This window comes from Chelonoidis abingdonii, chromosome 2, assembly GCF_003597395.2.
Source record: "Chelonoidis abingdonii isolate Lonesome George chromosome 2, CheloAbing_2.0, whole genome shotgun sequence".
Lineage (NCBI taxonomy): Eukaryota > Metazoa > Chordata > Testudines > Testudinidae > Chelonoidis > Chelonoidis abingdonii.
Window position 1 is genome coordinate 36,641,928 of NC_133770.1, and position 25,930 is coordinate 36,667,857.

The following is a 25,930-nucleotide window of genomic DNA, read 5'->3' on the forward strand; positions in this document are numbered from 1 at the left end:
TTCACCATTCATAACTAATATAAAATCGACTATACCTGAAAAATTTCGATACAAACTAGTAACTGCATCCGCATACTTCGAACTAAGTAACTTGTAAAATATCCCAACCAGTAGACCCTCTCAACATAAGCATGAGGAAACGCATCCAGCTATGCGTCGGTAATATATTCCATTAAGTTATTCTAGCCTCTCATGTTTTCAGCACGATTTCACTGTCATTTTTCAACATATGGGCATTAATGTTGACGTGTCCTTCAAGATATGTGGGTCAGATTGGTAACCAGGAGTTCAAATTCTTGCCCAACCTTCTTTTGTGCTGCAACTCTTGTTTTCACTTTATACATTCCTGCTTTGCTTGTCTACACCTACATTGGGAGATTTCAGTTGACTGACTCGAGAGAGGCAGGTGCCTTTTCCCCCCGTATCCTACCCAGGAAGAGTTGGAAGGAAGATGAAGTTCTGTTGACTAAGCTTATTTAGTAAGTTTTTTATTGCATCTTATTAGCCAGTCCCCAAATTTATCAGTGAATGGTCGGGGTTGACTGCCATGAATTCTTGTTTTAACAGAGCAACCAGTATGTAGTGAAACATTCAGCCGTTTGTTTTATTGGTTATCTGCTTTCCTGTTAGATAGGGTTAGTTCCAAATCTATTTTGTGAATTTAGTGTCCTGTCACCATAGCTAATTAAGTGCTGGGATCCTGACATATACCTGAAGAATCTTATTTTTTTTCCTCTTAAAGTATAAGGACATCCACAGATCTTGGAGTTATTATTTCGACCTAGCTCCCTCAAATTAAATCCTCAGGCCCACTCTATTGCCATATTTTGGGGAGGAGAGTTACCATGAGAATTCAGATGAATTTTTCACATTGTGCTTTGGTACCATCCTAATGTCAATGCATGGAATGAGAGTAAAATGTGATTATTTGGCCCTTAGGTGATAAATGGAGACTGTCCCTAATGGACTTGATACATTCAACGGGCACATATTGTCTGACTTAGATCAGTTCACTGCTGCATGACGGGAAAGACTAATGCATATGCCCTGAATATGCTTTTATTACTTATTATTTAATATATGGAATTTGCACTACATAGTACTGCAGTACATAGCTTATAAATTTATCTACATCTATTATCCTTACATCTCTCAAGCCTCAACAAGGAACTCAATAATCACCCAGTTGTGACATCAACATGCTTAGCTCCACTGCAGAGAACCAGATATATAAATTGAGCCGTTCAATAAAGTAACAGATTACTAGTATATATTATTTTATTCCAAGTTATATTCAGGTAAGTATAGATCTTTTTATTAACTGTATCTGGATTTCACTGTCATCCATAATTTCAGATTGCACATTCCCCTCAAATTTATACTATTATGATACAGCAATTGTGACCTGAGTCTCTTGATGATCTGCTTCCCATTGTCTAGTGGCCCCAGCCGTGATGCTACACATAGTCAATGCTACTTGGATTACAAAACTAGAACGCTGAAATATGTAGTAGCGTATTAATGGTCTGACTCTATTCAGCTTGTTGTGGTTTTATAAACTTATTCTAGGTGACATAAAGCTCCCAATTCTGTCATATACCTGTGAAGCGCAACATATGGTTAAGATCCAGGTCCTCATGCAGGCATGGTGACCAACCTTTCAACAGATTGGATTTGGGCAAAGTAATGTAACCACAGTAGTTTCTTCCCTCGTCAGTCTTTCGTTCCAGTAAAAATCAGATTTCCTCCATTTACTTTATAGATTCATAAATAAAGTAGTTCTCTGAATATATGCCTGTAACATTCTCATGACTGATTCACTGACAGAATCAGAACATACGTTCTGAAACATGTGCGGCTTTAGGTCATTAATTCTCTGTATTGATGATTGGTCGTGATAGCTTCCTTTTGCGTGGAACCCGACGACCACTGGTCCATTTATTCCGTAAGATGTGTGTCAGCATAATTTTTTCTTGAAGCAGCATTCTAGTAAAAGACTGAGATTCTTTTTGTTACCGTATGTTTACTTATTGTAATAATTATATATTGTACATGCCAACTCTTTAATAGTGGGATCTCTAAATATAAAACATAAATGCCTGGTTCTAGATTTATTTTAATATCTATTGTATGTGTAATTAACTCATTTATCATTTAATGTCCAACTTCAATGGGGTCATAAAACCTGTTGAGTGCATAATTGCCTATTAATAGCAATCATCTGCAGATAACTTAATATGATGTTGTAAGATCTTTATTCGAAAACTTATTTGGACCACATTCTTTACAGTACGTCACACTGAACATCTCACACGATCGAGCCAATCCATAATCTGTGTATTGTCTGTAAGTTTTGATCAATCCAACTATCATGTATAAAGATGTCACCGAACTATATTTTTAGCCACATCTCGCGAGGTATGTGCTGAGTAAGTGGGAATGCGTTATTGCTATACTACCTAGAGATATGTAAGTTGTACAGGGGCAATCTGCCGATTTTGGCATATAGAGAAACAATGCCCTTATAAATCACATATAATTTAGGTTATCACTAAAATTTCGCCAACAGATATACTCTGTATTGCCTGTGATGAGAAGATAACTTTGGGGCTTATAGTAATAAAGGAGATTCTTGTGGGGTTACAGTTAGAGCACGGGGAGAAAGATGATGGGCAATTCATAAAGGACAATGTGCTTTACCGGAATTCTACTTTGAAAGCAGATGAGTTGAAAGTATCTGCTCAAAAAGAGAGTCTTGAGGCCTTATCTCGACTTATTTTCCTCTTGTATAACTCTTTGCACACTGAAATATTGAGAATTTCAGAGTTGTTTCTCTCAAGGTACAACACTGCCAATGTAACATAGTACCTGCTGTAGTCCTTCATCTATCTTATAACAAATGCTTTCAAGATCATTCTATTTTTCTGGGTGGGATAGAGAGCTGTAATAGCCATGCTGAGAGGAGGGGTGTGCCTGGTACCAGCGGGATATTACTATGAAGGGTTATCAATATAGCCGAAGATTTAGATCTCGCAGTACTAACCCAACCTCTATACCCCCTCGTCACCCCATCCACCATACGAACGTCTCCTTTCAATTATATCTAATTGAGCGGCTCTTACCCAATCATAGTGTAGACTCACTCCATCCGGCCGTGGGATCTGAGTAGCAGCTGAAGGATAGAATGTTTAGGAAAATTAAGTAGAGGTGAATTTTATTACATCTAATACTAAAGCACTCCTTCTCTTTCTACCGTGGCACGTCATTCATTTATACAATAATCCACTTCTTATAAGCCAGAGGTAAAAATAACAAAATTATGACTCTTTATGCTCATTAATACTATATTTCATATAATGGCACAATTTTGACTTTAAGGATTGTTAATCAAGGCAAAAAGGATATAATAAAGGATCTTAATTTCTTCCGTTTTAAAACCATTACAGGTGAGTCTCGTCGCAGATTCGGATTAGGCCGTAGTGTGGGCCGCCATCTCGGTAATTGTGCGCTCAAGAGTCGTATCCCCTAGTTACATTGTGAAGCTGTGAATCAAGTTTTCTCCTGTGAAGCACGCTCTGAAGCTCCAAGTGAATTAGCCATTGAGCGCATATGATAGACGTGTGTAAGACAGCATCGCGGTGAACTTTTTTCGATATATCTCACTTTGTCTATCCTCTCTCATTGTTACTTTCACAGCGGGGTGGAAGCGAACATGGATCGACTCTGTCTCAAACCTGTGAGTTGGCCATTGGCTCGCTAGTCAAGAAAAACTCTCTTCATGGCTTATGGGAGGGAAAGATTCAGGGACTTATACTCACTCGTGTCAGTCCCAAATGCCAAGAAAAATGGAGCTACAGACTAATGCGACACGTCACAGATGTGATAGTATATGGACCTATAAATACGGCTCTATTGGTACCGATGGAAAATCCTTATTACTTCACTATGCAAAGAAAAGCATACCGGCTCCAACTGACACCTGATCCTCTACGATAGATAATCGCTGCAGAACATTGGTCCGAAATCCAACTCTGGAGCTGATTCAAGGATATACCTGCTGATCCATGAATTAATGACATGTACAGCAGCCATCAGTAGGATCAACACAGTGCGTTGACAAGCCGTAACTGGGATAAAAGATCTTAAAGAGATATCAAATGGACACTTTATGGTCAGACGGACCGGAGGAGTTCAGACGAACTGAGGACTGATTCTTCCAACTGCATCTGGTTCCTAATGGTGTTGCGTCCTAGTCGGTATTGCATTCTATGAAGACCTGATATTTGCTCCCAAATGCTACACTGAAGGGTCAAGCATTGTCGTACTACGTGAGAGTTAGTCTCATACAGTAGAAATGTAATCTTAAATTTCAACAACTCCTTAGCTCGATTCACACAGAAATTGGATACTTAGCTCTCTTACATCATTCTCATTTTTAAACTTTCCTCCATCAAGTAAAACGGCTTTAAGGAATAAATCGATTGCCGCCCTACTTATATCTAACTGATATCACTACAACAACTGTTGTGGACCGAGTGATCTTCAGTTGTGTGCTTATCGAATGAACTTACTCGAATTAAGTCTGACTGGGGTCAGAACAGATGCCATGGCGGAACACAGACCATGCAATCCAATATTAATAAATCAGAAAGAGTGCGCGAAAACTCCTGAATGAAGGGTTTCTACTATCGTAGATATGTGTCAGATCTTATTGCCATATCATCATCCTTTTGATACGCATAATCTACCTCAAACCACACAGAACTCGGCAGCATCCACCACTATTCTCCCTCCACTCCGTCCTGTGGATAGTCAGCGAAAACCATGCCAAATTCTTAAGCTGTTAGAACTTAGAACGAAATAAGGAGGTTATTTAGTTTTTAATAGAAGTATTATATAGGGAGTCTCTTGCCACGCACGTCAATTCATTGCCATTTTATTAAAAAATTTACATAGAAATCTTGGCAAAACCACTTGTATTGCTGTCCCATACCCTATGACTTGAAAATCCCTCTTTACATTTACAGAAGAATCTATGGGGTCCAAAAAATTATCGCATTGTACAAGAGGGGAATAAAAAATCACTCTTACAGCCCCAGAAGCAACCTGAAACCACTGTTTGAAAGAACAATTTTAGCACCTTTGGAAAACTAAAATGTCGCTGGGATAAAATTCCACTCACACGGCTAAACAGTACTTTGACATAGGCTATGTAACAATAAAGCTTGAAGATAAGTAACCATTACTCCCTTCATCCTGAGAGTCTATGGATGACTGCATCCGCTTAGCTATCTATTGTGTTATGAACTTGACCCCATGATTACCCACAGAACTGATCTTATCCTTTCACGCTATAACATCTGTCTACATAGTCTCTAATTGTGTACCCGCATGAGTGTTTCTCTCATCCTGTCCATCTCCCTGTGGAGCAGTGACTTTAGATTTGCCTTCAGACTACAGTCTATAGGGCTCCGCCTTCAGTGTGCTCTCCTTAGCGGGCTGTGCCTGTAGTCTGCACCTGCCTAGCTTAGGGGAAGCTACCTCTAGCACCAGCCACAAATGGCCGTTGCAGGCGCAGGCCTATGATGGTTTGGGCTAGCCGGTGCTCAACTCATTCGTTGAATCCCAAACATATACAGTGTGGATCACAGTGGAGATATAAAGGTAGCACAATGGCAGGTTGGTGCAAGTAGTACAAGCCAGCACCAGTACCTTGTGACTTATTACTCTGCTTGCTCACACATGCCATGCTGTTTTCACTGCTACTGTACGCATGCTAGCAGATTAATACTAAAGTTCAAGTAGTATAGACCTCTGCCCACTCAGTATACCCAAATTGGGGACTCATTGCACTGCCTGCGTGGGCCAGCCACACCATTCTGATAACTTTCATCACTCTCAGTGAAGGATCCCTTCTATAGCTTTGTGTACTGTAGAGTGTTCACTTCCTTGGCAATGGCTGTAATAGTAAGGTGTCGCTAAGGACCGTCTGCAGCGTGGAGGACGAATGGCCTGAATAGGGGTGCTGCTGAATGCCTAGGGAACTCATCATCTCTCCCCTTTGTCCATGTTACAAAATGGAGAATTTACTAGTACTTTGACCCCTAATCATTGTGAGGGATTCTGGCTCCTGCTCACTCTCCGCACGGGCTTTTGGTTGTTTTCTAACCATGGTAACGACTTAAGTGCGAAAAGAATTCCCTGCCTGCCTTCTAGCTTTCTTGAAAGCAGGGTAGAGGCTCGTGTGGGCTCAATCCACTCACCTCCAGCCGCCTCCTCTCTTTCAACCATGAAGTACATGCTATGCTTCCCTGACCTCTAGTCACTACTAGGCTTCATTCTCCTCTCTCGTCTGCACTTCAGCCCGCTAATCCCGTGTAGTGCAATAGCACTTCTATCTATATGACTACGCTCCACCTTCTTTCACATGCTCTCTCTGAGGAGTCATGCCGTCTACCTCCTCTCTCTTTCCCTTGTAGGCCAATTATATCTAACTGTTTTACTCAAGTCTAAAAGAATGTTCTCTCTCTTCATCACTTCAAATTACTTCGCTCTTTGTTACTTGCGTGCGTTTCTCTCTACCCATCTTATTCTTCATTCCTTTCTTCAATGGGGTACTTCAAGGGTACTCAAGATGAGCAGCGGTTCGGCTATGCCTAGGTAGGTGTTAGTGTGAGAGAGGACGAACGACGTGTGAGTTGTGTCAGGGGCCCATCGTAGAATGGGCTCGGCTCGCCTTACCTCAATTCTGGCGGATATCTGCGACTCTGCACGCAGACGCGCATTGCTCCTTCTGGTTCAGTTCGTAGATACACATTGCCCCATAGTTTAGCAGACTGACTCATGTTTAGATAAAACATAAAAAAAGGGAACGACCTGGGGAGTCATTCCCATTTTTGTCCATGCGCCCCCGGCTGACCTTAGTGAGGCCAGCCAGGAACACCCATGACAGCAGCAGACGGTACAATATGACTGGTAACCATCATCACCAATTTCCAAAGCAGAAGACGGTGCAATAGGGCTGGTAACCGTCTCTGCTATCTTGCAAAGGCAAATGAATGCTGCTGTGTAGCACTGCAGTACCGAGTCTGTCAGCAGCATCTAGTACACATATGGTGACAGTGAAAAAAGGCTAAATGGGCTCCATGGTTGCCATGCTATGGCGTCTGCCAGGGCAATCCAGAGAAAAAGGGTGCGAAATGATTGTCTGCCGTTGCTTTCACGGAGGAAGGATTGAGTGATGACATTTACCCAGGATCACCTGTGACACTGTTTTTGCTCCATCAGGCATTGTGATCTCAACCCAGAATTCCAATGGGCGGGGGAGACTGTGGGAACTATGGGATAGCTAGCTACCCACAGTGCAATGCTCCAGAAATCGACACTAGCCTCGGTACATGGACGCACACTACCGAATTAATGTGCTTAGTGTGGCCGCCTGCACTCGACTTTATTCAATCTGTTTGAAAAAACTGGTTTCTGTAAAATCGGAATAATCCCATAGTGCAGACATTCCCTCAGTAGCACAAAGGGTTGAGAATCTGGCCATGTGCGGTTTGGACATACAGATTCCTGCAACAGCAGCATGACTGTCTTCATATTGAAAGGCAACATTATACAGGAAGAGAGTGCTGAAAACCCACCTATCCATTACAAAACTCCATACCCACTATCCAAGTGACCTGTGATAAACTTTGGTATTTTCCTATACTTCAAAGAGGACAGAGGATATACCATATTGCTGCAGTTACTGGGAGCCATAATACTGTGTTGTTAATAACGCTTACCAGAGCGGTCCCTTTTATTTATTTCATAAAACATGCCCAGCAGAAAGTTTCTTGGGACATGAACAAATATATAGCAAGGAAATAAACGGACTACCCAGTGTCAACTAAATCCAACCACTTCAGCACCTGTTCACTCCACTTTTGGGAAAGGATTGCGTATACAGGCACACTTTCTATCAAAGGCTCCCATTACCACATTATCTTAGCACAATCTTTAGTGCATTTATCCTGACACACTTCAGTGAGGTAGAGACAGGACCATCCCTGGGGGGTGCGGTGTGGTGCCGGGAACATTAGAAACTCAGTGCCTATCTGCTGTGTGTGTGTGTGTGTGTGCGCGCGCGTACGCGTGCGCTCTCCCTGGCTCTGCCCAGGTCCTGCCCCAACTCCACCCCTTCCCCCAAGGCCCCACCCCTACCCTCCTCTTCCCACCTCTGCCCCCTCCCTGCCCCCAAGCACACTGCACCTTTGCTCCTCTCCCCTCCCCCACAGCGCCTCCTGATGTTGTGAAACTGATCTAGTCCACAGCAGGCAGGAGGTGCTGGAGGAGGAGGGTGCTGGGGGGGCTCCTCCTCCCCCCTCTGCCCGCCTGCCACTCATCTCCCCATTCGCCTCCTCACCCAGCTCGCCTGCCTCACTGCAGGGCCCCTCCAAAATGCAGGGCCTGGGGTGATCTCCTCAAATTGCTGTACCCTAGGGATGGCCCTGGGTAGAGAAGTACCATTTTCCCCATGGGGAACTGAGCCTCAGAGAGGCTAAGTGACTTCCAAAGGACACACAGATAGTCTGTAGCATAGCAAGGAATTGAACCTGGGTCTCTCTAATGCTAAGTTAGTTCCTGACCTGCTTGGTCATCCTCCTCCCATACCCAGAACCTCAGCAAACATGGGATTTGTTCAGCCAACAAGGGGAGTGAATGCCAGAGTTGAGGACCCTCCACTGAAGCCAACCACACTCTAGGTTGCCAAAGGTCAAATCTAAGGGTTGTTAGCAGTGGTACCACAGCTGATCCCAACTGCCATGACAGCTATAATGTACTCTCTGTAGCTGCCATTGCTGAATAAATGGGCAGCCACATTCTGTACTAGCTGAAGCTTCTAAATGGTATGAAGGGCAGCCCTTTAACAGCTTATTATTAGATTTCAGTGTAATCCTTTTGTGTTCAGTGTGAATTTTGATTTTGATAGAAAAAATATGAGCAACAATGATGGGCCCAAGCCTGCTTTCCTTGCACATCCAAAATGCTCAGTGAAGTCATTGTGAAGATCAAGAAAGGATCTAGTCAAAGAATAAATGATGACATTAGCTTCACTGTAAGTTCTGGGTCTGAAGTGAACCACTGATTGGACGCCATTTATGTAACTAACTCTGAAGTGTGTCACTATTTCCAAGAATTGCTTGTTGTACTAACTGTTGCACATTTCTGCAGATATTATAACAGTAAATGTGAAAGCAGTCAAGATTAAGACAGCTGAACAACCAAAGATAAAAGCATTACAAGCATGACAGTCAGACATAAAAGCTGCAGTTTGAAGACCATTTCAAAGGCAGCACTTTCTGCTTCACAGTATAGCTAGAGCCCTTAGAACACACATTTTCTGTAAAAAACATATTTTTCTCATCTAGCTTTTCAGAAGTATTCTTTCAGAATAGCCATTGTGTACACCTTACAGTGTTGATTTCTAATATATTAAGTTGGGTAGTGATTTCATTTTTCACTCCTATAATGTGACTGCAGGAATGTAGCTATACAATTTAAAATGTGAGTTTATTCACTAAAATCATTGTAAAATTCCTTATGATTATATCTTGACCCGCTGCTGCAGCAAATCAAAATAATCCACATTACAACACACTGTCTTGCTTCCTTGCATTGTACTGGAGCATGCAGCACCACCAAAGAATTTTAATAATGTTTACTGTAGCTGACAGGTCATGCTCATGACAAAGACAATGCCTTTGAACCTGCTGAAGACCAAGGCCTTGATCCTGCAAGCTAGTCCACCCATATGGAATCCCCCCCCGTGACTTTTGACTGGACTCTGTGTGGGTGCAGGATGCACCTGCATGGAGCTCCTTTGCAGGAGTGGGGCCCAAATGTGTATTATTGTCCATTTAAAATAAGGGGAAAAAGTCTAAAATAAGAAAACCTCTCTTTGCTTTTAGTACTGTGGCTTACATAGTTCGTTTACTAATTTGACATTTTTCACCTCTTTTGAGATTTATATGGGCTGCAAGTGAAAAGGATGGCATTGTACTAAGGGGTGACTGACAAACATCAAAAGCCTTCTTTAAGATGTTCCCATTTTTGTGACTGCAATGAGGAAATTTACATAAAAATGTGTTTATGTCTATGCAGGTATTGCTGTGCACCCCCTTGATAAATTCATAAATTGTAGAGCCAAATGATAAATAACAGTCATGTGATGAAGACTGTTAGCATGCAACTTTGACTGCCTAACCTGCCCTCTGCCTTCTAATCAGTCTTCCTATAACTCACACTAACACTCCAAACCCTTGACTGTCAAGCAGCTTCAAACAAGCAGTCATTTTAAAATATCAATCTGCTAGAGAAATGTTTCCTCACTCACTCACCAAATATAGAATTTTACATTCAACTGGCCCCAGTCTGAAATCCAAGATGGGCCAAATTCAGTCATAGATCAGTGACAGATTTTCTAAATATAAAAATGTCATGGCTTTAAGGCAAGGTATTTTGCAGCATCACAGGGCTAGAAACTTGAGCTTTCCATGATGGAGAGATGTGATATAAAGGTGTAATTAGAACTTTGTTGTGATAATCTGCAAAACGTACTCATGTCTTCACAACTTGCAAGTAATGGGGACAACCCAATTTATCCTGATAAAACCTGTGTACTGCAATATGCTACGGACCTGATCCAAAGCTTAACAAAACCAATGGAAAGACTCCTAGAGACTGCAGTGGGCTTTGAACTGAGCCCTCTAACTCTAACATATCCTATGATGCTTGCACTCGTCAAAATACAAGTGGGCTGTAGCCCACAAAAGCTTATGCTCAGATAAATTTGTTAGTCTCTAAGGTGCCACAAGTACTCCTGTTCTTTTTGCGGCTACAGACTAACACAGCTGCTACTCTGAAACCATATAGTAGATGCTATACAATATAGTTAATATTGCCAAAAATAGAAGCTTGCCAAGTCTCCATTCAGAATACACCTATATAAGCCCAACACAATACAAGCAAACAGATTAATTGTTCCAATCACAGCCAACTAAATGCTCTCCTGCTCCATTAACACAACTGCACTGCTGCAAGTCCAGCGCATGAACAAGACATATGTCTACAAGCATGAGTCTAATTCAGCACTTACTGTACTTATTATTACTTCAATACTGGTTTACCATTTTGTCCTTTCATACTTAACATTTGCTGGAGGATTGCCTTCCTGTAGGAGTACACATACCAAAAGATTTGCCTTCTATTAAATTTATTGAAAATCCCTTGTTTTAACATCTATTATCTATTATCGCTGTACAAGCAATAAAAGTAGTGATTACTTTCCAATAATTTGAACTGTAACAAAAGATACTCATAATTTCAAGTATGTCACTAGAAGAAATTAGAATTCCAAGACTGTAAATAAAGTTAATGTAGGTCAGCGATTATTATATTCTCATTGTCCTGTAACAAGATTGTGCAGGCCTCTTTTTAATTCCATAATTTATGCCTCTTAGTTAACATCTTCAGTGCCTTAGCACATAGATCCCCATCCTGTAATCAGATCCACGTTTACTGACTTTTGACCTGAGGATCCTAAATGGTATCAATGGAATTCCACGAGTGCGAGGTCCACCACATGGATCAGATTGCAAGATCAAGGTAAAAGATTTTCATTTAATGAATAGTGTGTGTGTCTGTGCCATCATTACTTATTTTACACTGGATTTTGTAAATTAATACATTCTTTAAAATTAGCTCTCTCAGCTGGGCCATTTTCCTTCAATTTTAATGGTAAGTACTGACACAAGTTAATTTATTTCAATTCCAAATCTCTCCTGGTTCTCAGAATAGATGGCAAATCTGTGGCACTCAGATTGTATCACTCCAGCATATAATTGAAATGCGGACCAACTGCAATTGGTTTTTTTTTTTGGTTTTTTACTGAAAAGCCAGAAGAGAGAAACAACTAATCATCCACACACATTTTCAGATCATTTTTAGACAGCATTAGTCTAAGAATACTTAAAAGATTCCAAATGCTTTAGAAATATTTTTATCATCATCATCTTCGAAAGGTAAATGGCAAAGCAAAAAATTTCCCAAGATCTGAAGACTGCAATAAATATTAAGTTTGTGTAAATATAAATAGGAGGAAACATGGCAGATTTTAATAAGATTTCTCTGTGCAGCTCATATGGGGAAAACATGACACTGTGAATCGCTAATATCAAAAAAGTCTTTTAGATTTCATGTTCCATTAAAAAAAATCTATTATCCCTTACCTTGAACCACAGGAGAAAAGCAAGAGAAATACATCAATACTAATCATACAGTGCGTTTCATATCCAGTACATTACTTTGGTGAAGTTGTTTAAAAAAATTGCAACACTGAGCCAAATCATCTTCAGAATTTAAATAAAAGCAGTAAGAGCTTGGTGTTTGATGGTGCAGAATTGATATTACTAAATGACATTAGAAGAAAGAAAATACCCTCCCTGCTCAGTAAGACAGAAAAGAGTCTTTTTAGCAATAAAATATGTTCTTTATTTGTAAGTTAAAGGCATGATTCTGCCATCCTTACTCATGTTGAGTAGTACCTTACTCCACAAGTAACCATATTAATTACCATGTAAGTGCCAGTGTGAAAGAGGATATGTCTGCACTGTAATAGGGGAGAGGGTGTTTGCAGCACGTGTAGACATACCCAAGCTAGCTTTACTCTAACTAGCTTGGATGGCAGTATGGGCTTTAGGGCAGACTGCACAAGCCTGCCTGGGACCCTGCGTAATTACTCAGGCAGCTAGCCCATGCTAAAGCTTCACTGCTATCAGTACACAAGCTAGCTAGATTAAAGCTACCTCAGATATGATTATGTGTGCTGTAACTGAACCCCTCTCCCCAACTGCAGTGCACACATTCCCTGAATGTTGCAGAATTGAACCCTCAGTGGTAACTGATTTTAAATGGTACAAGTTTCTACAGCCTCCAAATTACTCTTTTATTCCATGTGGAAAAGGAAATAATTCAGGTACCTTGCCTTTTCAACGACTCCCATTTGTTGATGAACATCAATAAATTCCATAAGCTGCTTCTGTAATGCTTTCTCCTTGCACTCGATTTGCTTAATGAAGTTATGCTGCAAAAGATCAGATATTGTCGGGCGCTTCTCGTAATCTTTAGTCAAGCACCTGCATTGGCAGAAAAAGCAGGTGATCGTACACAGACCTATATATTGTTAAGCAGTAAAGTGTAATTTTGAATACATTCATGCCTAAGTCACATACCTACAGGACTGTCTCATTAAAGTATGCACATCTTAATCACATCAGCCATAAACAGACAGACAGAAGTTTTGACAGAATTTGGGATCAAAAGATGTTAAATCGCTGTATTTTAAATCAGAAATATGAGGCAGCTTAAAGAAACTGCTGGAAAAACAGAAAGCCATTAGTTCTAATTTCATTGCGGCTTCTCAATAGGACAGTCAAATTGACACTAGGTATGTAAACTGAGAAGGTATATGTTGGTTACCTTGGGGTTAAAAAAAAAAAAAAGCATGTGATTTTTAGGAACGTTTAGATCCCGACTGTGAGCTTGGGCCCATCCCTAGTGCTGACCTCAATGCCCAAATACAGGTTAAAGATATAATGTTTAGGTTCCTATCCTTGAAAATTGGATTCCCCATACATTATAAATAGAATTTATGTTCTAAATAGCAGATTCTAAGGGCAAGAATATACTGTACTGTTCACCACTCTCTTTACAAAGCCTTCAAAAGTGACTTCAGATGCAACAGAACCAGTGTTGTTCCCGTAAGGAGAGGTGGGAACCATTTGTGAAGCTTCACAGTCCCGTTCTAGATATGCTCCCTACACATCCCTATGTAGCAAGCCTAGGAGGTAGAGCCAGCTGGAAGAGAAATGGGAATGGTGTCAATGGATCTGCTGCTATGTGGAGCCACCAACTACTGTCCTTGCAAAGAAGAGCCACAGAGCTAGAGGGGCTACTCCCAGCTCAACAGAGCTACACGGCCACGCCCCAATAGGAGACTGTCATAGGTCAAAGGGTTTAGCTCTTAATGGATTCCTTTTCAGGGTCACTAGAACTTTGAGAAATATTTTATTTAAAATTGTAGGCAACTGTCCATTTATGGGACAAACCCTGAAATCTTGAAACCATATTTAAAACAATTATTATAGATAAGGGTCACAGGACCTTTCACACCTAAATCACTGGCTCAAAATCCTGACCCTATTGCCTTCAAGTCTCCCACTGATTTCAGTGGGGCCAGGATTTCACCCCAGGCCTTCTGTAGATGATAATTTATTACTGCATCACTCTTTGGTGGCCAATGTGAAACAAGTTTGCAGCCTGAGTCCAATTACTTCAGGATATACCCCAAACCACTACGTCAATTTGCACCTGTATTGAGGAGAGGGTGAGAGGAGAGGAAGCTTAAAAGAAATTTACAAAACGTTAGTTGGCACACATCAACCACAAAGTCATAAGAAAGATTTACATTTATGGGATAGATCCTCAGATGGTGAAAACTGGTGAAGCTCTGTTGACATCATCTGAACTGTGCCAATCTGCTCTTCATAATCCTTTTATTTTTAAATTTTTTGTTGTTGGTTTTGTTTTTTTTTACAGAAATTTGCTTAATAAAACATGTGTTAATATGGCATAGCGATCTGGCTAAATAAGAAGCCATACAAGCCCAGGATAGGCATTCCCTGCTAGATAGTTCAGATCCTGCTCCATCAGAGCTGGGCAGGAAATGGTTTTCCCATCCTGTGAAAATTTTTGAGATTTAAATTTTTTTCCACTCTGCATCGTGACAAATGAGACCTTTAAAAATGTTTCATGAAAAACCAAGGGGTGGGGGAGGGAAAGAGAGGAAGTGCAAGAGAGCACACACAACACCAGAATAGTCAATAGCTGGGTGGTTAGGGCACTCACCCGGGGCATGAGAGACCCCAGTTAAAAGTTTCTTCTCTGAAAAGTTTGTGGAATCAGCATTTTTCAACTAAAAACTGTCGAAAAATTCTCAACTAGCTCTACTCTCAATCCTTCAGATTAAACCATTCAACCAAGCCATTTCATAATACCAGGGCAAAATTCTGTCTGTTCTCAGTTACACTTGTACAGTTAAATTGGTACAGTTCCGCTGAACATGTTTTCAGGGGTGTAACTGAGGAACCAACAATAGCCAGTAAGCTTTCCACAAGTGATGGGAACAGCATATGGTCTGAAACAACAAACAATATACACTGGAAATCCTATAGAACGGATGTAAGTCACACTGATACCAAATTCACCCTGATTCATGTTAATATTGTATTTTAGGAACAGTAGTCAGACTGATATTGGAATTGTCACCTGAAGCCTGAGTTTGCAGGAAGCCTAAGATAAAACCATATTGCTTATATATTTACAAATAAAAAAATGAATTTATACAAGGCAAGTTTACTATAATAAATAATGTGGGGGAACAAGGGAGAAATATATTTGTAGTGACAGATTTCCAGACAGAATACAAAGATGTAATATTTCATCTACATTTATGCACACATCTTATGTACACATCCTATTTGGTCGAAAGGGTCTCAATTAATGGTCTCAATTCTTGCTCACTTGTTAATAAAGTCGTTGAACTGCGATGACCACAGCTCCGGTTGGCGTAATGTTGGAGGTGGATTTCTGTGAAGGTCAGTATTACGATAAGTTAATATGTACACACTCGACAAAAACAACGTAAGAAGGCAGGCTGAGTAATGAGTTTTAGGAGGGCTATTGAAAAAAATATTGATTTCCACTGGTTAAAGGAGCATTGTGTAGCCAATATAATACTTCATTAACCTCCTACTTTACATAACTAACAAAGCATAAGGAAAATCTACCAAATATAATCAAGAATTGCTGTCATTTTTCAAGCATATCAATAAAAGCAAATGAACCAATGACCTACTATTCATTATTTGTGAATAATTTGTGACACGACCCTTCTTTCTTTCAAAGCATGAGGCAATTGATTTTTTCTTTTAAAATCAGGAGCTCTTTAAGGAATTCTATCCTAAATTTCAAAAAAAGGTCATAGCCTCATTGCATTAACTGGCCCATTAACAAAGTATCAAAATTAATGAACACTCTTATGGTCTATTTGTGATTCACTAAGGCACCAAATGACAGTAAAAGGATTACATTCAGACCTGCTATACATGGATACCATTGCTTTGCCTTCCATGGAATTGCATCTGCTTACTGTAGCTTTGAATTTGGCTCAAAATATTTTGAATTCATCTTTTTCCTTTGAAATACTGTAAAGTGGGCATTTTCCACTTGACATACTCAGTAATGCAAAAAGAAATCACTTAAAAATGAGGCTGTTTTTCAAAACAGTGCTATATCCACTAGGCAATGCTGCCTCTCTTTGGTAGGAGGAACTTGTAGGCTTCACAAATCAAAGGGCAAATCTGGTAAACTTTGCTAACCCTACCAATGGCTCTCTTCTCTCAGTCGTGAAATTCTAAATCTGTGCATCTTTAATGGCTATGTCAAAGAAACAAGTGCCAGCTAGCCTGTCACTAAGAGGATATACCACCCTCTTTTCCTCAACCTCCCATCTCACTGTGTTTCTCCATGTCAGTATAACAAAAATAGAGTTTGAAGTGGGCTTGGATTTTACAATCACTCAAGTGGAGGAGGGAGGTTGCCCAGTATCTTTTGTTCTTTGAGATGGAAGTTCCTCAGAATACTGTGTAAGGACAAAGCATTGTGGGTTCTTCAGTCTTAGAGCTCAAAGAAAGCATTTTCAGAAGGAGTGCTGGCTGCATGCAGCTTGTATGGACAGCAGTGTTGAAACAGGCAGTAGTTGTGCTGGGGCGGGGTGGTGGGAAAATGTACATTTGTGACCAGGGGAACATTAGTCCACTGCAGGGGGTATGATGGAACCTTGCAAGACATTTGATTAGAGAAGTTAACTACATATTGTCCTGACCTGTTTGTAGGAATCAGACTGGACATTCCAAGCTCAGATCACTGTTTGTAGCAGCACACAAAGGACTTGACTGAATTCTGCACCCCTTCAGCATAGGGCAGCAGAACTATCCCTACAGATAAAATGCACGCTGAAGTCTGTTCAATGTGGATGCAGTGCCCACAATCAGCCCTGCACTCCTGGAGACTTGTACATGCTTGAGGCAGAGTGCAGGGCTGATTGTGGGACAGCATGCTTCTGCACTGCTCCCGGGGCAGAATTAGTCCTTAATATTCAGTTGTTAGATATAAAGGTGCCCAAGTTTGGTAGCAGTGAGTATGAGAAAGTGGTGGGGATTAGACTAATACTGTGAGAAATAAGGGTATGAAGACATTACCTTGGTATTTTGAAAAGAGCTCTCATAGGATGCAAGTCAGCAAGAGGTGGATCTCCATCTCCCAGCTCTATGGCAGTGATACCCAGCGACCATGCATCGCATCTGGCATCATAGGAGCTGTCTAGCTGCTGCTCACATGCAATGACCTGTGAGAGGAATACTGTTTTTAGGTTCACATTGTTCATTTATGAAAATTTTCATGAGTATCTACACTGAAAAGCACAGCAACTTGAACAACCATATGGTGAGAAACTCACTGCGATAAACTAGAAATCTATTGAAAAGTAAGCATTTAAATTACATTCAGCATATTCAAGTTTCCTGTTGGTGCCTGTCATATTGCAGAAAAGCAGTGCTGAAATCAGAGAGAGCAAACTGGTGATTGCATCCTACCCCTGCTTCTCAACTCTGTTATAGGAGTTGGGGCGTGGGGAGCTCCTACCTACCTACATATACACCACACCACATTGGTGCCCGAGTATTAAAGGAGTGTACCAACACACCATAACATAGAGTCCAATGTGGCTCTGCCTTCCAGCCCCACCATCCCCACATGGAATGGCAGTGACAGGGACTTCCTCTCCACTAGAGACATAGGTGTAATAGTATGCGGCCCTTTCTGCTGCCCTCTTTGCAGGATTCCCCTCTGGAGCAGCAGAGATGACAGCCAGGGTCCCCTCTTCCCCTCACAGAGCCAAGGGCAGCAAGATTCCCTCAGAACCTATACTCTGGTTGCTGGGATACTTGCTTGGGGGGTTGGTTTGTGGACTGGGTCCACTGTACTATTCTCTCCTTCTCCTGCACAGAGTCCTCTGCTCAGGTGATGTTGGCAGAGCCACCCAAAGCAATGGATCTTGGAGTTAGCATCCCACTGAGAAGACAGTGGCAAGTCAGACCTCTCACAACCCTTGTTTCAAACTATCTGCAGACTCATAACTGTGAAGGCCATAAATTTCCTTTAAAAAAAAAAAAAGATAGCTGAAGTGACACCAGGAGCTAAGAATGGGCATATCTCACCAATGTCTTAGTACAGGCTTTACTTCCTCCAATTACCGTACTGCAGAAAAAAGACATACTTTCTGTCTCTGGTGAGATGGCAGTCTAGTGAGAGAGGGTCTAAAGCAGCTTCCCTCTTTCTTGCATTTATTTACTGGATTTTTTTTAAAAAAGTGACTTTTATAACACCTATGGATGCATATACAATACAGTTGACAAAAGAATATAAAATATGTTGCCTACATTCAATAGAACTTAAAGACTACCCCACAATTTTGTAACAATACAGCCCCCACTACTCCTGTCTTGGGCATATTGGTGTATCAACAGAAGAACTTCACTGCATCAACACTATAAACATCTTGTTCAATATTAATAAACACGCAGTGCCCCATGCTTCCCTCTGCATCTGCACACAGAGACTGAACCTGCAGAAGAGCAGAATTCTGCTCTTTGCAGCATTCATCTCCTTCACCTGACCCCATGGAAGCCTCTCCACAGAATCCTGCTTTGTAGAGTTGGAGGAAACAAAGTAGAAGCCAGTTGGGTTCCTTCAGATTCTCCTGCCTGAAGCTCATGAGGGAAAGCAGTGGAAGCCAAAGGCTTATTAGTAAAGTACACTGCTTTCCCTCTGCACTCTGGAACCTCTTTTTAAGGAGGGTAATGGGCAGCTGCAATAAGGAGAATCCCTGGAAGCCATGTTTGCTGCAGGAAGCATGCTTAAAGTGGCAGAGCTGTGGCAAGGGGTGTCTGTGTGGATGACTCTTGCCTCCTGAAAATGCCAAAATCCATGCAGATGTCAGGTGATCTGAGGGACAAGAGGGTGGAACCCCAGTCTTCTTCTGTAGAGGGGAAGCAAACAATGTCCTACACCAGAGAGAAGAACTTGGAGGAAACTCAGGAAGGTCAAACTTGTGAAGTTTCCTCTCCCTTCTGTGGGTTATTCCTGTGGGGAAGGGGAGGGATAATGGCACTGTACAGTTCTTCCTCTGTTATGAACCAAGCCTCAAAAAAGAAATTTGGTTTGCAGTCTGTCCCACTGGGCACCCATTCTGCCAGTTTCACAGAGAGGGAATTTCTTAACAAGATGGCCACCATTAGCAGCACATTCAGAAATGCCAATTTTAATTAAAAACTTTATTTTCAAATTCATTTCAGCTAATTCACAATGACAGATGAGTTGGGAAATTTCAGCTAATTAGCTACTGGGCTGAACGAACAAAGTAATATTTTTCCCTATAAATAGTACAATTGCATATACTATAAAACATTTTTATTTTCTTGCAAACAATGTATTGCTGCATATACTTATTTAATAAACTTAATTTGTCCTATTAGAGTTCATAATATCTATTTGTATACTTACTCTAGATATAAAAAGCAATCAAAGTTATGACTAAGCTTCAAATATATATAATACATTTTTACTTATTCACACAAATCTTTTGTTGTTATTGTCTATTCATGAAGAAGGTGCTGTATTAAAAGCTTCCTGAGCAGTGAGATATACAAATAAAATACATAAAATCAAGAAAGTAACCTGTTTAGTTCCATTCTGCTGTGAAATCTACAATACTCAGGATCACACGTTCTCAGTCGCTAACTTTAAAAATAGTCTTTCTGGACTGTCATTTAAAAGAGAGGACTGAAGTCATAATATAACCATGGGTTCTTTCTACCCCTAGAAAGAAACTGATTTCAAAACATACTTTCTCCTCCAAAGAATTTCAACAAGTGATCTATGCAACTCCTCTTGCTCTAACCACACACTATTCAATTAATCACATTTGAATTAACATTGCATAAAAGTAAAACAGATAAAAGAAAATATAACCATTTTAAGACTACAGGGTAAAAAGCTTTTACAATTGACATTTCCATTCACTTTGCTAAAACTACTAAAATAAAAAGGAAGAGACAGAGAAGCAGAGAGACAGACAAAAGCAATCTGGAAAAAATGTATGTTTTCAATTGTAATCTAACCTCTGGAGCCATCCAAAAAGGGGTGCCCACAGACGTGTTCCGACGGAGATGAGTGCTGGTCAGCTGAGCAGACACACCTAAGGGAATACAGGGAAGCTATATTCAGAGCAGTGTTTACTTTTGTTTAAATTTCATCTGGACTGTGCCATCGTCATCTTGTCCTGGGTATAAGGATGTTAAGGCTTTTTCCTTTCAAAAGCTCAGTCGTATCTTTCCAGTTGCCTGTAAATGAGTACTAAAGTCTCAGTCTTTTTGCGACGTGTTGAACATTCTCAACTTCCAGTTACTTCAATGGGAGCAGCATTTAGCCCTAAATGAGGCTTTTTTGAGTAATCTGACTGCATCTTAAATGACTAATTATAGTATTTTGATGTTCTTTTTAGGAGGAAGAAACCACAAGTATTACTTGGAGAAGTAGAACTTTTTTTTTTAAATATGCCGCACTCTTTAATGCATGTTATTTCTTTTAGAGCTACAATACTGACACTGGTACATCTTTGTTTTACGACTTATTTATTTATTTCAATTTCAATATCATAAAAGAGATATATCCTGAAGTTCTGAACTGCCTCACCATCACTGAAAATGTAAACCCTAACCATAGACACAGCAACAACAACAACAACAACAACAAGTAGTAAGCAGTCGTGGGATAAGAGGGAAGTGCTTTCAAGGATCAGTAACAGGTTAAAAGATAGGAAACAAAGGGCAGGAATAAACAGGCAGTTTACACAGTGCAGAGAGGTAAATTTCAGGGTCACCCAAAATTTGTCCTGAGACCAGCGCTGTTCAACATATTCATAAATGAGCTGGATAAAGAAGTAAACAGTGAGGTGGCAAAGTTGGGTGACAATACAAAATTACTCAAAATAGGTAAGTTCAAAACTGACTGTGGCAAGTTAGAAAGGAATCTCACAAAACTGGGTTCCTGCCCTGGGTGACTCAGTAACAAAATGGCAAATGAAATTCAAAGTTGATAAGTGCAAAGTACTGAACACTGGAAAACATAATCCCAACTATAAAAATGATGGAGTCTAAATTAGTTGTTACTACTCAAGAAAGATCTTGGAGTCAATGTGAATAGTTCTCTGAAAACATCTGCTCAATGTGCAGCAGCAGTCAAAAAGCTAACAGAATGCAAGGAACCATAAGGAAAGGGATACCTAAGAAGTCAGAAAATATCATAATGCAACTATATAATCCATGGTTTGCCTACACTTTGAATACTGCATGCAGTTCTGGTCACCTCTTCTCACAAAAGATATATTAGATATGAAAAAAGTAAAGAGAAGGGCAGCAAAAATGATTAGGGGTTTGGAACAACTTCCATATGAGGAGAGATTAAAAGACTAGGATTGTTCTGCTTAGAAAAGAGACATATAAGGAGGGATATGATAGAGGTCTATAAAATCATGAATGGTGTGGAGAAAGTAAATAAGGAAGGGTTATTTACTCCTTCACATAACACAATAATCAGGAGTCAACCAATGAGATTAATAGGCAGCAAGTTTAAAACAAACAAAAGGAAGTACTTCTTCATACACTGCACAGTCAACTTGATGGAACCTGTTGCCAGGGTATGTTGCGAAGGTCAAAAGTATATTTGGGTTCAAAAAGGAATTAGACAAGTTCCTTGAGGATAGGTCCATCAATGGCTATTAGCCAAGATGGTCTGGAATGCATTCCATGCTCTGGGTGTATCTAAAAATCTGACTGCCAAAAGATGGGAAGGATGACAGGAGATGGCTCACTCGATAACTGCCCTGTTCTGTTAATTCCCTCTGAAACATCTGGCTCTGGCCACTGTATAAAGACAGGTACCGGGCAAGATGGAACATTGGCCATTCTTATGTTCTTAACAAAACAAAAACAGTTAATCAGCAAGATATTTTTACAAAACGTAAATCTCCACATGCTGTGTCCAGCCCCAAATCTCCCCCACCCAAATGCCTGTTAAAAATGGACTTGCAGCATGAACTGAAGATCAGCAAATCCAGGCTACTTCACACCAAAGTATGGGGAGTATACAAAGTCACAGACCCTTCACTGGATCTGATCAAGAGCCCGTTGAAGTCAAGTATCTTCCAGTTGACTACTGACCCTGCCAGCAGGCAGGGGATCTTGGGGGACAGCTACTGCACTGGTGGGGTGCAAAATAAACCTTATTAAAAAAATGCAAAAACAGGGAAAATTCAATAGTGAGGGGTATGGGGTTTGTTAAGGTAGACAATTGGGGAGGGGTTTCTTTTAGTAAATAGTATAGTTTTTTTTTTTTTTTGTTTTTTTTTGTTTTTTTTTTTTTTTTTTTTTTTTTTATTTTTTTTAAATAAATTTTTTTTTTTTTTTTTTTTTTTTTTTTTTTTTTTTTTCTTTTTGATTTTTTTTTTTTTTTTTTTTTTATTTTTTTTTTTTTTATCTATTTTTAAAAAGTTATAAAATAATTTTTATTTTTTTTTTTTTTGTTTTTTATTAATAAAAAAAAATAATATTTTTTTTTTTATTTTTTTTTTTTTTTTTTTTTTTTTTTTTTTTTTTTTTCTTTTTTTTTTTTTTTTTTTTTTTTTTTATTTTTTTTTTTTTTTTTTTAAAAATAAAAAAAAATAAAAAAAAATATATAAAAAAAAAAAATATAATAAAAAAAATTTTTTTTTTTTTTTTTTTTTGTTTTTTTTTTTTTTTTTTTTAAATTTTTTTTTTTTTTTTATTTTTTTTTATTTTTATATTAATTTTTTTTTTTTTTTTTTTTTTTTTTTTTTTTTTTTTTTTTTTTTTTTTATTTTTTTTTTTTTTTTTTTTTTTTTTGTTTTTTTTTTTTTTTTTTTTTTTTTTTTTTTTTTTTTTTTTTTTTTTTTTTTTTTTTTTTTATTTTTTTTTTAATAATAAATTTTTTTTTTTTTTTTTTTTTTTTTTTTTTTTATTTTTTATTTTTATTTTTTTTATAAAATTTCAATTAACAAAATTAAAAAAATTTTTTTTTTTAATTTATAAAAAATAAAAAATAAAAAATTATATAAAATTATTTTTTTTTTTTTTTTTTTTTTTTTAACTATTAAAAAAAAAAAAATAATTTATAAAATAAAAAATAAAAAAAAAAAAAAATAATATAAAAATTTTGGGCGCCTTTCAAATGTGGCCGGTACAACACAGTGGGCGTACAATCAGTTCAGTAACCAATTAACATCTGAAATAAAAATGTAACACGTGTAGCTAACAATTTCTTATGCTTAAAGGATGTGTTACAGCAAGCATATAACCAATTTAAGTTATGGCGACAAAATGTGTTAAATATCCAACAACTACTAGCCGAATAAAAGTGATGTCACCGGTGGTCATAATGTAATGTGGAGAGTGTGCTTTAGCAGAGAAAAAGGGTACCAATGGGTTTTATGCTAGATATTCAGTATACCAATGAGCGTTTGGGGCAGTGAGGAGCGGCGGAGACAATGTGCGGGAAGGGATTAAAAAGAGAGAGAGAGAAAGCGCAGTTGGCAGGCAAATGAGCTGGGGGCATGCGGGTGAAAGGAGCACGGATGGGTAAGAGCCACCTGTGAGCAGGAGACCAGCGGCAGAAGGCGCTGCGGTAGGTGAGATTTTAAACTGCAGGGAGACACAGAGAGACAGACCAGGCACTGCAAGGGGTAAAACAGAAGCAGCAACAAGGTGACTGGGGAGCTACGGGGGCGGGGATTTAGGGCAGCGGAATGACAGACTTACCACAATTATAACAGAACAAAGCAAAATCTTATCTATGATCTAACTTAACAATTGACTACACAATTTAGCAATGTAACAGAAACACAATGCATACAATTTTTGAAACCTACTTACGAGCACAATACAACAATTCTCTAACTAACATTACCACAGCTATGCAAATGAATAACAACTTATCTAGACTAAGAATCTGCATATCTAATAGGGTGCAGCCTTAGCAGCCTAGTGGGGGCGGGGCAGTGCGGTCCAATAGCCTGGCAGCCCAGGATACAGCTCAGGAGGCACAGCTCAGGCAGCTGGCCAGAGCTATATTTTTTAGCAGCAATAGGCAAGCTGCCAGAGCCAAGAACAGATTATAGAACAGACAAGGAGTAGTTGGCAGTCTGTCTGCCTGGGAACAAGGCCAGCAGCCAGGACAGGGGGTCGGCAAAGAGAAACTCTTACCAATCCCAGCGACAGCAGCAAAACATAGAGACAGGAAGCAGTAGCATCGGAAGATGGAGAGAGGACTCGATTTGCTTTCAGTAATCAGGAGATCTCCAGGCACAAATTCGGTTGTTCGCTGGGAAGGGAGTTAAAAATGAGGTATGCTCAGAAAACAAATGAGAGCGGGGAAAGGTCCCCCCAAAGACCCCTAGCTGATCAGACAGGTGGCAAAGCAAGGACCTTCTCCGAGTCTGATCAGAAAATGTCTGGTTTAAAAGACAAACTTATGCATTTCCCACCAGTACTTTGATTGGCTCCTCGTGATACAGCGGGAGGAGAGGAGGCAGGGAAAAACTGCAGTAAGCATAGCCATGCCTGGGCCATTTTCGGAGCCACAGGTATGACTCATATGCTTAATTAGTTGGCCACTTCAGGTCTTGCATTTCTGGGCAGCGCCCCCCACACCGAGCCCGGGTCTGAACAAAGGAACCAAACAAAGAAGCAAGAAGCCCCCTCCCTAGGCAGGGCAGTAGCTCCAGTTAGTCTGTACAAGCCATCCCTATGAATAGGGCTGTGACTTTAGTTAGCACAATGGCCAGGAGGGGCGGCCACACAAGACAAACAGAAAGGAGAAGAGAAAAAGGAATGCTAGCAGAGGGACAGCTGTAACAGACAACAACAACGGATTTTGCATTAGGACCATGGAGAATGTCTTGTCATAGATTATAGATTAGGGTTGGAAGAGCAGCTTCCTCTCCTACAAAAGAAGGGAACTCTAGATTAAGTGCCTCCACTAATCACAACAGAAGCAATATCACCTAGCGGGGAGAGGTAGTCTATAAGCTAGGCGGATCCCAAGCCATTTAGGGCTTTAGAAGTCAAAATCAATGCTTTAATTTCCACCCAGAAACCAATAGGTGCAGATCCTGAAGTGTTGGTGTCATGTTTGGTGATTGTGCACTTAACAAGTGGGCTGCCACATTTTGCACTTGCTTCAGCTTCTGAACATATTTAAAGGACACTATCCTCCAGACTACAGGTGACAAAGGCATGGTAACAAGGTCCACATTCACGAGCAGAGTCTGCAAACTCCTGGACAGACAGAGCTGGAAAAATCTGACCAGGTAACTGATAATCCATGTCTAACAGTATTATGGAACCTAATCAGAACTCCCACATTGTGAATTTGATAATAAATTATTAATGCTTATCCTCAGTCGGAAGGGGAGAGACCCCCTGGTTACTTCCTTCAACCAGCCATAATCCCCTGAGGCTCAGCTAGATTGAATGGCAAACAAACTCATTTTCATCCAGGGTCCAATCTTGCCTAGACACCAAGAAAGATGCCTAATCACATGCTCTGGGCTGGAAAAGACATAGTGATAAAGATGGGTATCCTCAGCACATCCTCAACTATCCTAAAGGCCTCAGATATACATTGAATAAAA

General features: G+C 39.8%; 2 protein-coding genes across 2 annotated transcripts in view; both read right to left on the bottom strand.

Annotated features, from left to right (window-relative positions):
- LOC116828155 (myosin-IIIa-like) overlaps positions 1-6,845 on the bottom strand; it is a 113,756-nt gene extending 106,911 nt beyond the window's left edge. The window contains exon 1 of the mRNA XM_032786182.2: positions 6,742-6,845. Within this exon, the coding sequence (XP_032642073.2) occupies positions 6,742-6,845 (104 nt within the window). The remainder of the gene's footprint in view (positions 1-6,741) is intronic.
- A 3,117-nt stretch (positions 6,846-9,962) lies between these two features.
- Positions 9,963-25,930, bottom strand: part of LOC116828172 (myosin-IIIa-like) — a 109,006-nt gene continuing 93,038 nt past the window's right edge. Inside the window, exons 5-9 of the mRNA XM_075063381.1 lie at positions 20,343-20,419; positions 17,364-17,509; positions 15,625-15,690; positions 13,023-13,178; positions 9,963-10,101 (exon numbers count right to left, since the gene is read on the bottom strand). Of these exons, the coding sequence (XP_074919482.1) occupies positions 9,963-10,101; positions 13,023-13,178; positions 15,625-15,690; positions 17,364-17,509; positions 20,343-20,419 (584 nt within the window). The remainder of the gene's footprint in view (positions 10,102-13,022; positions 13,179-15,624; positions 15,691-17,363; positions 17,510-20,342; positions 20,420-25,930) is intronic.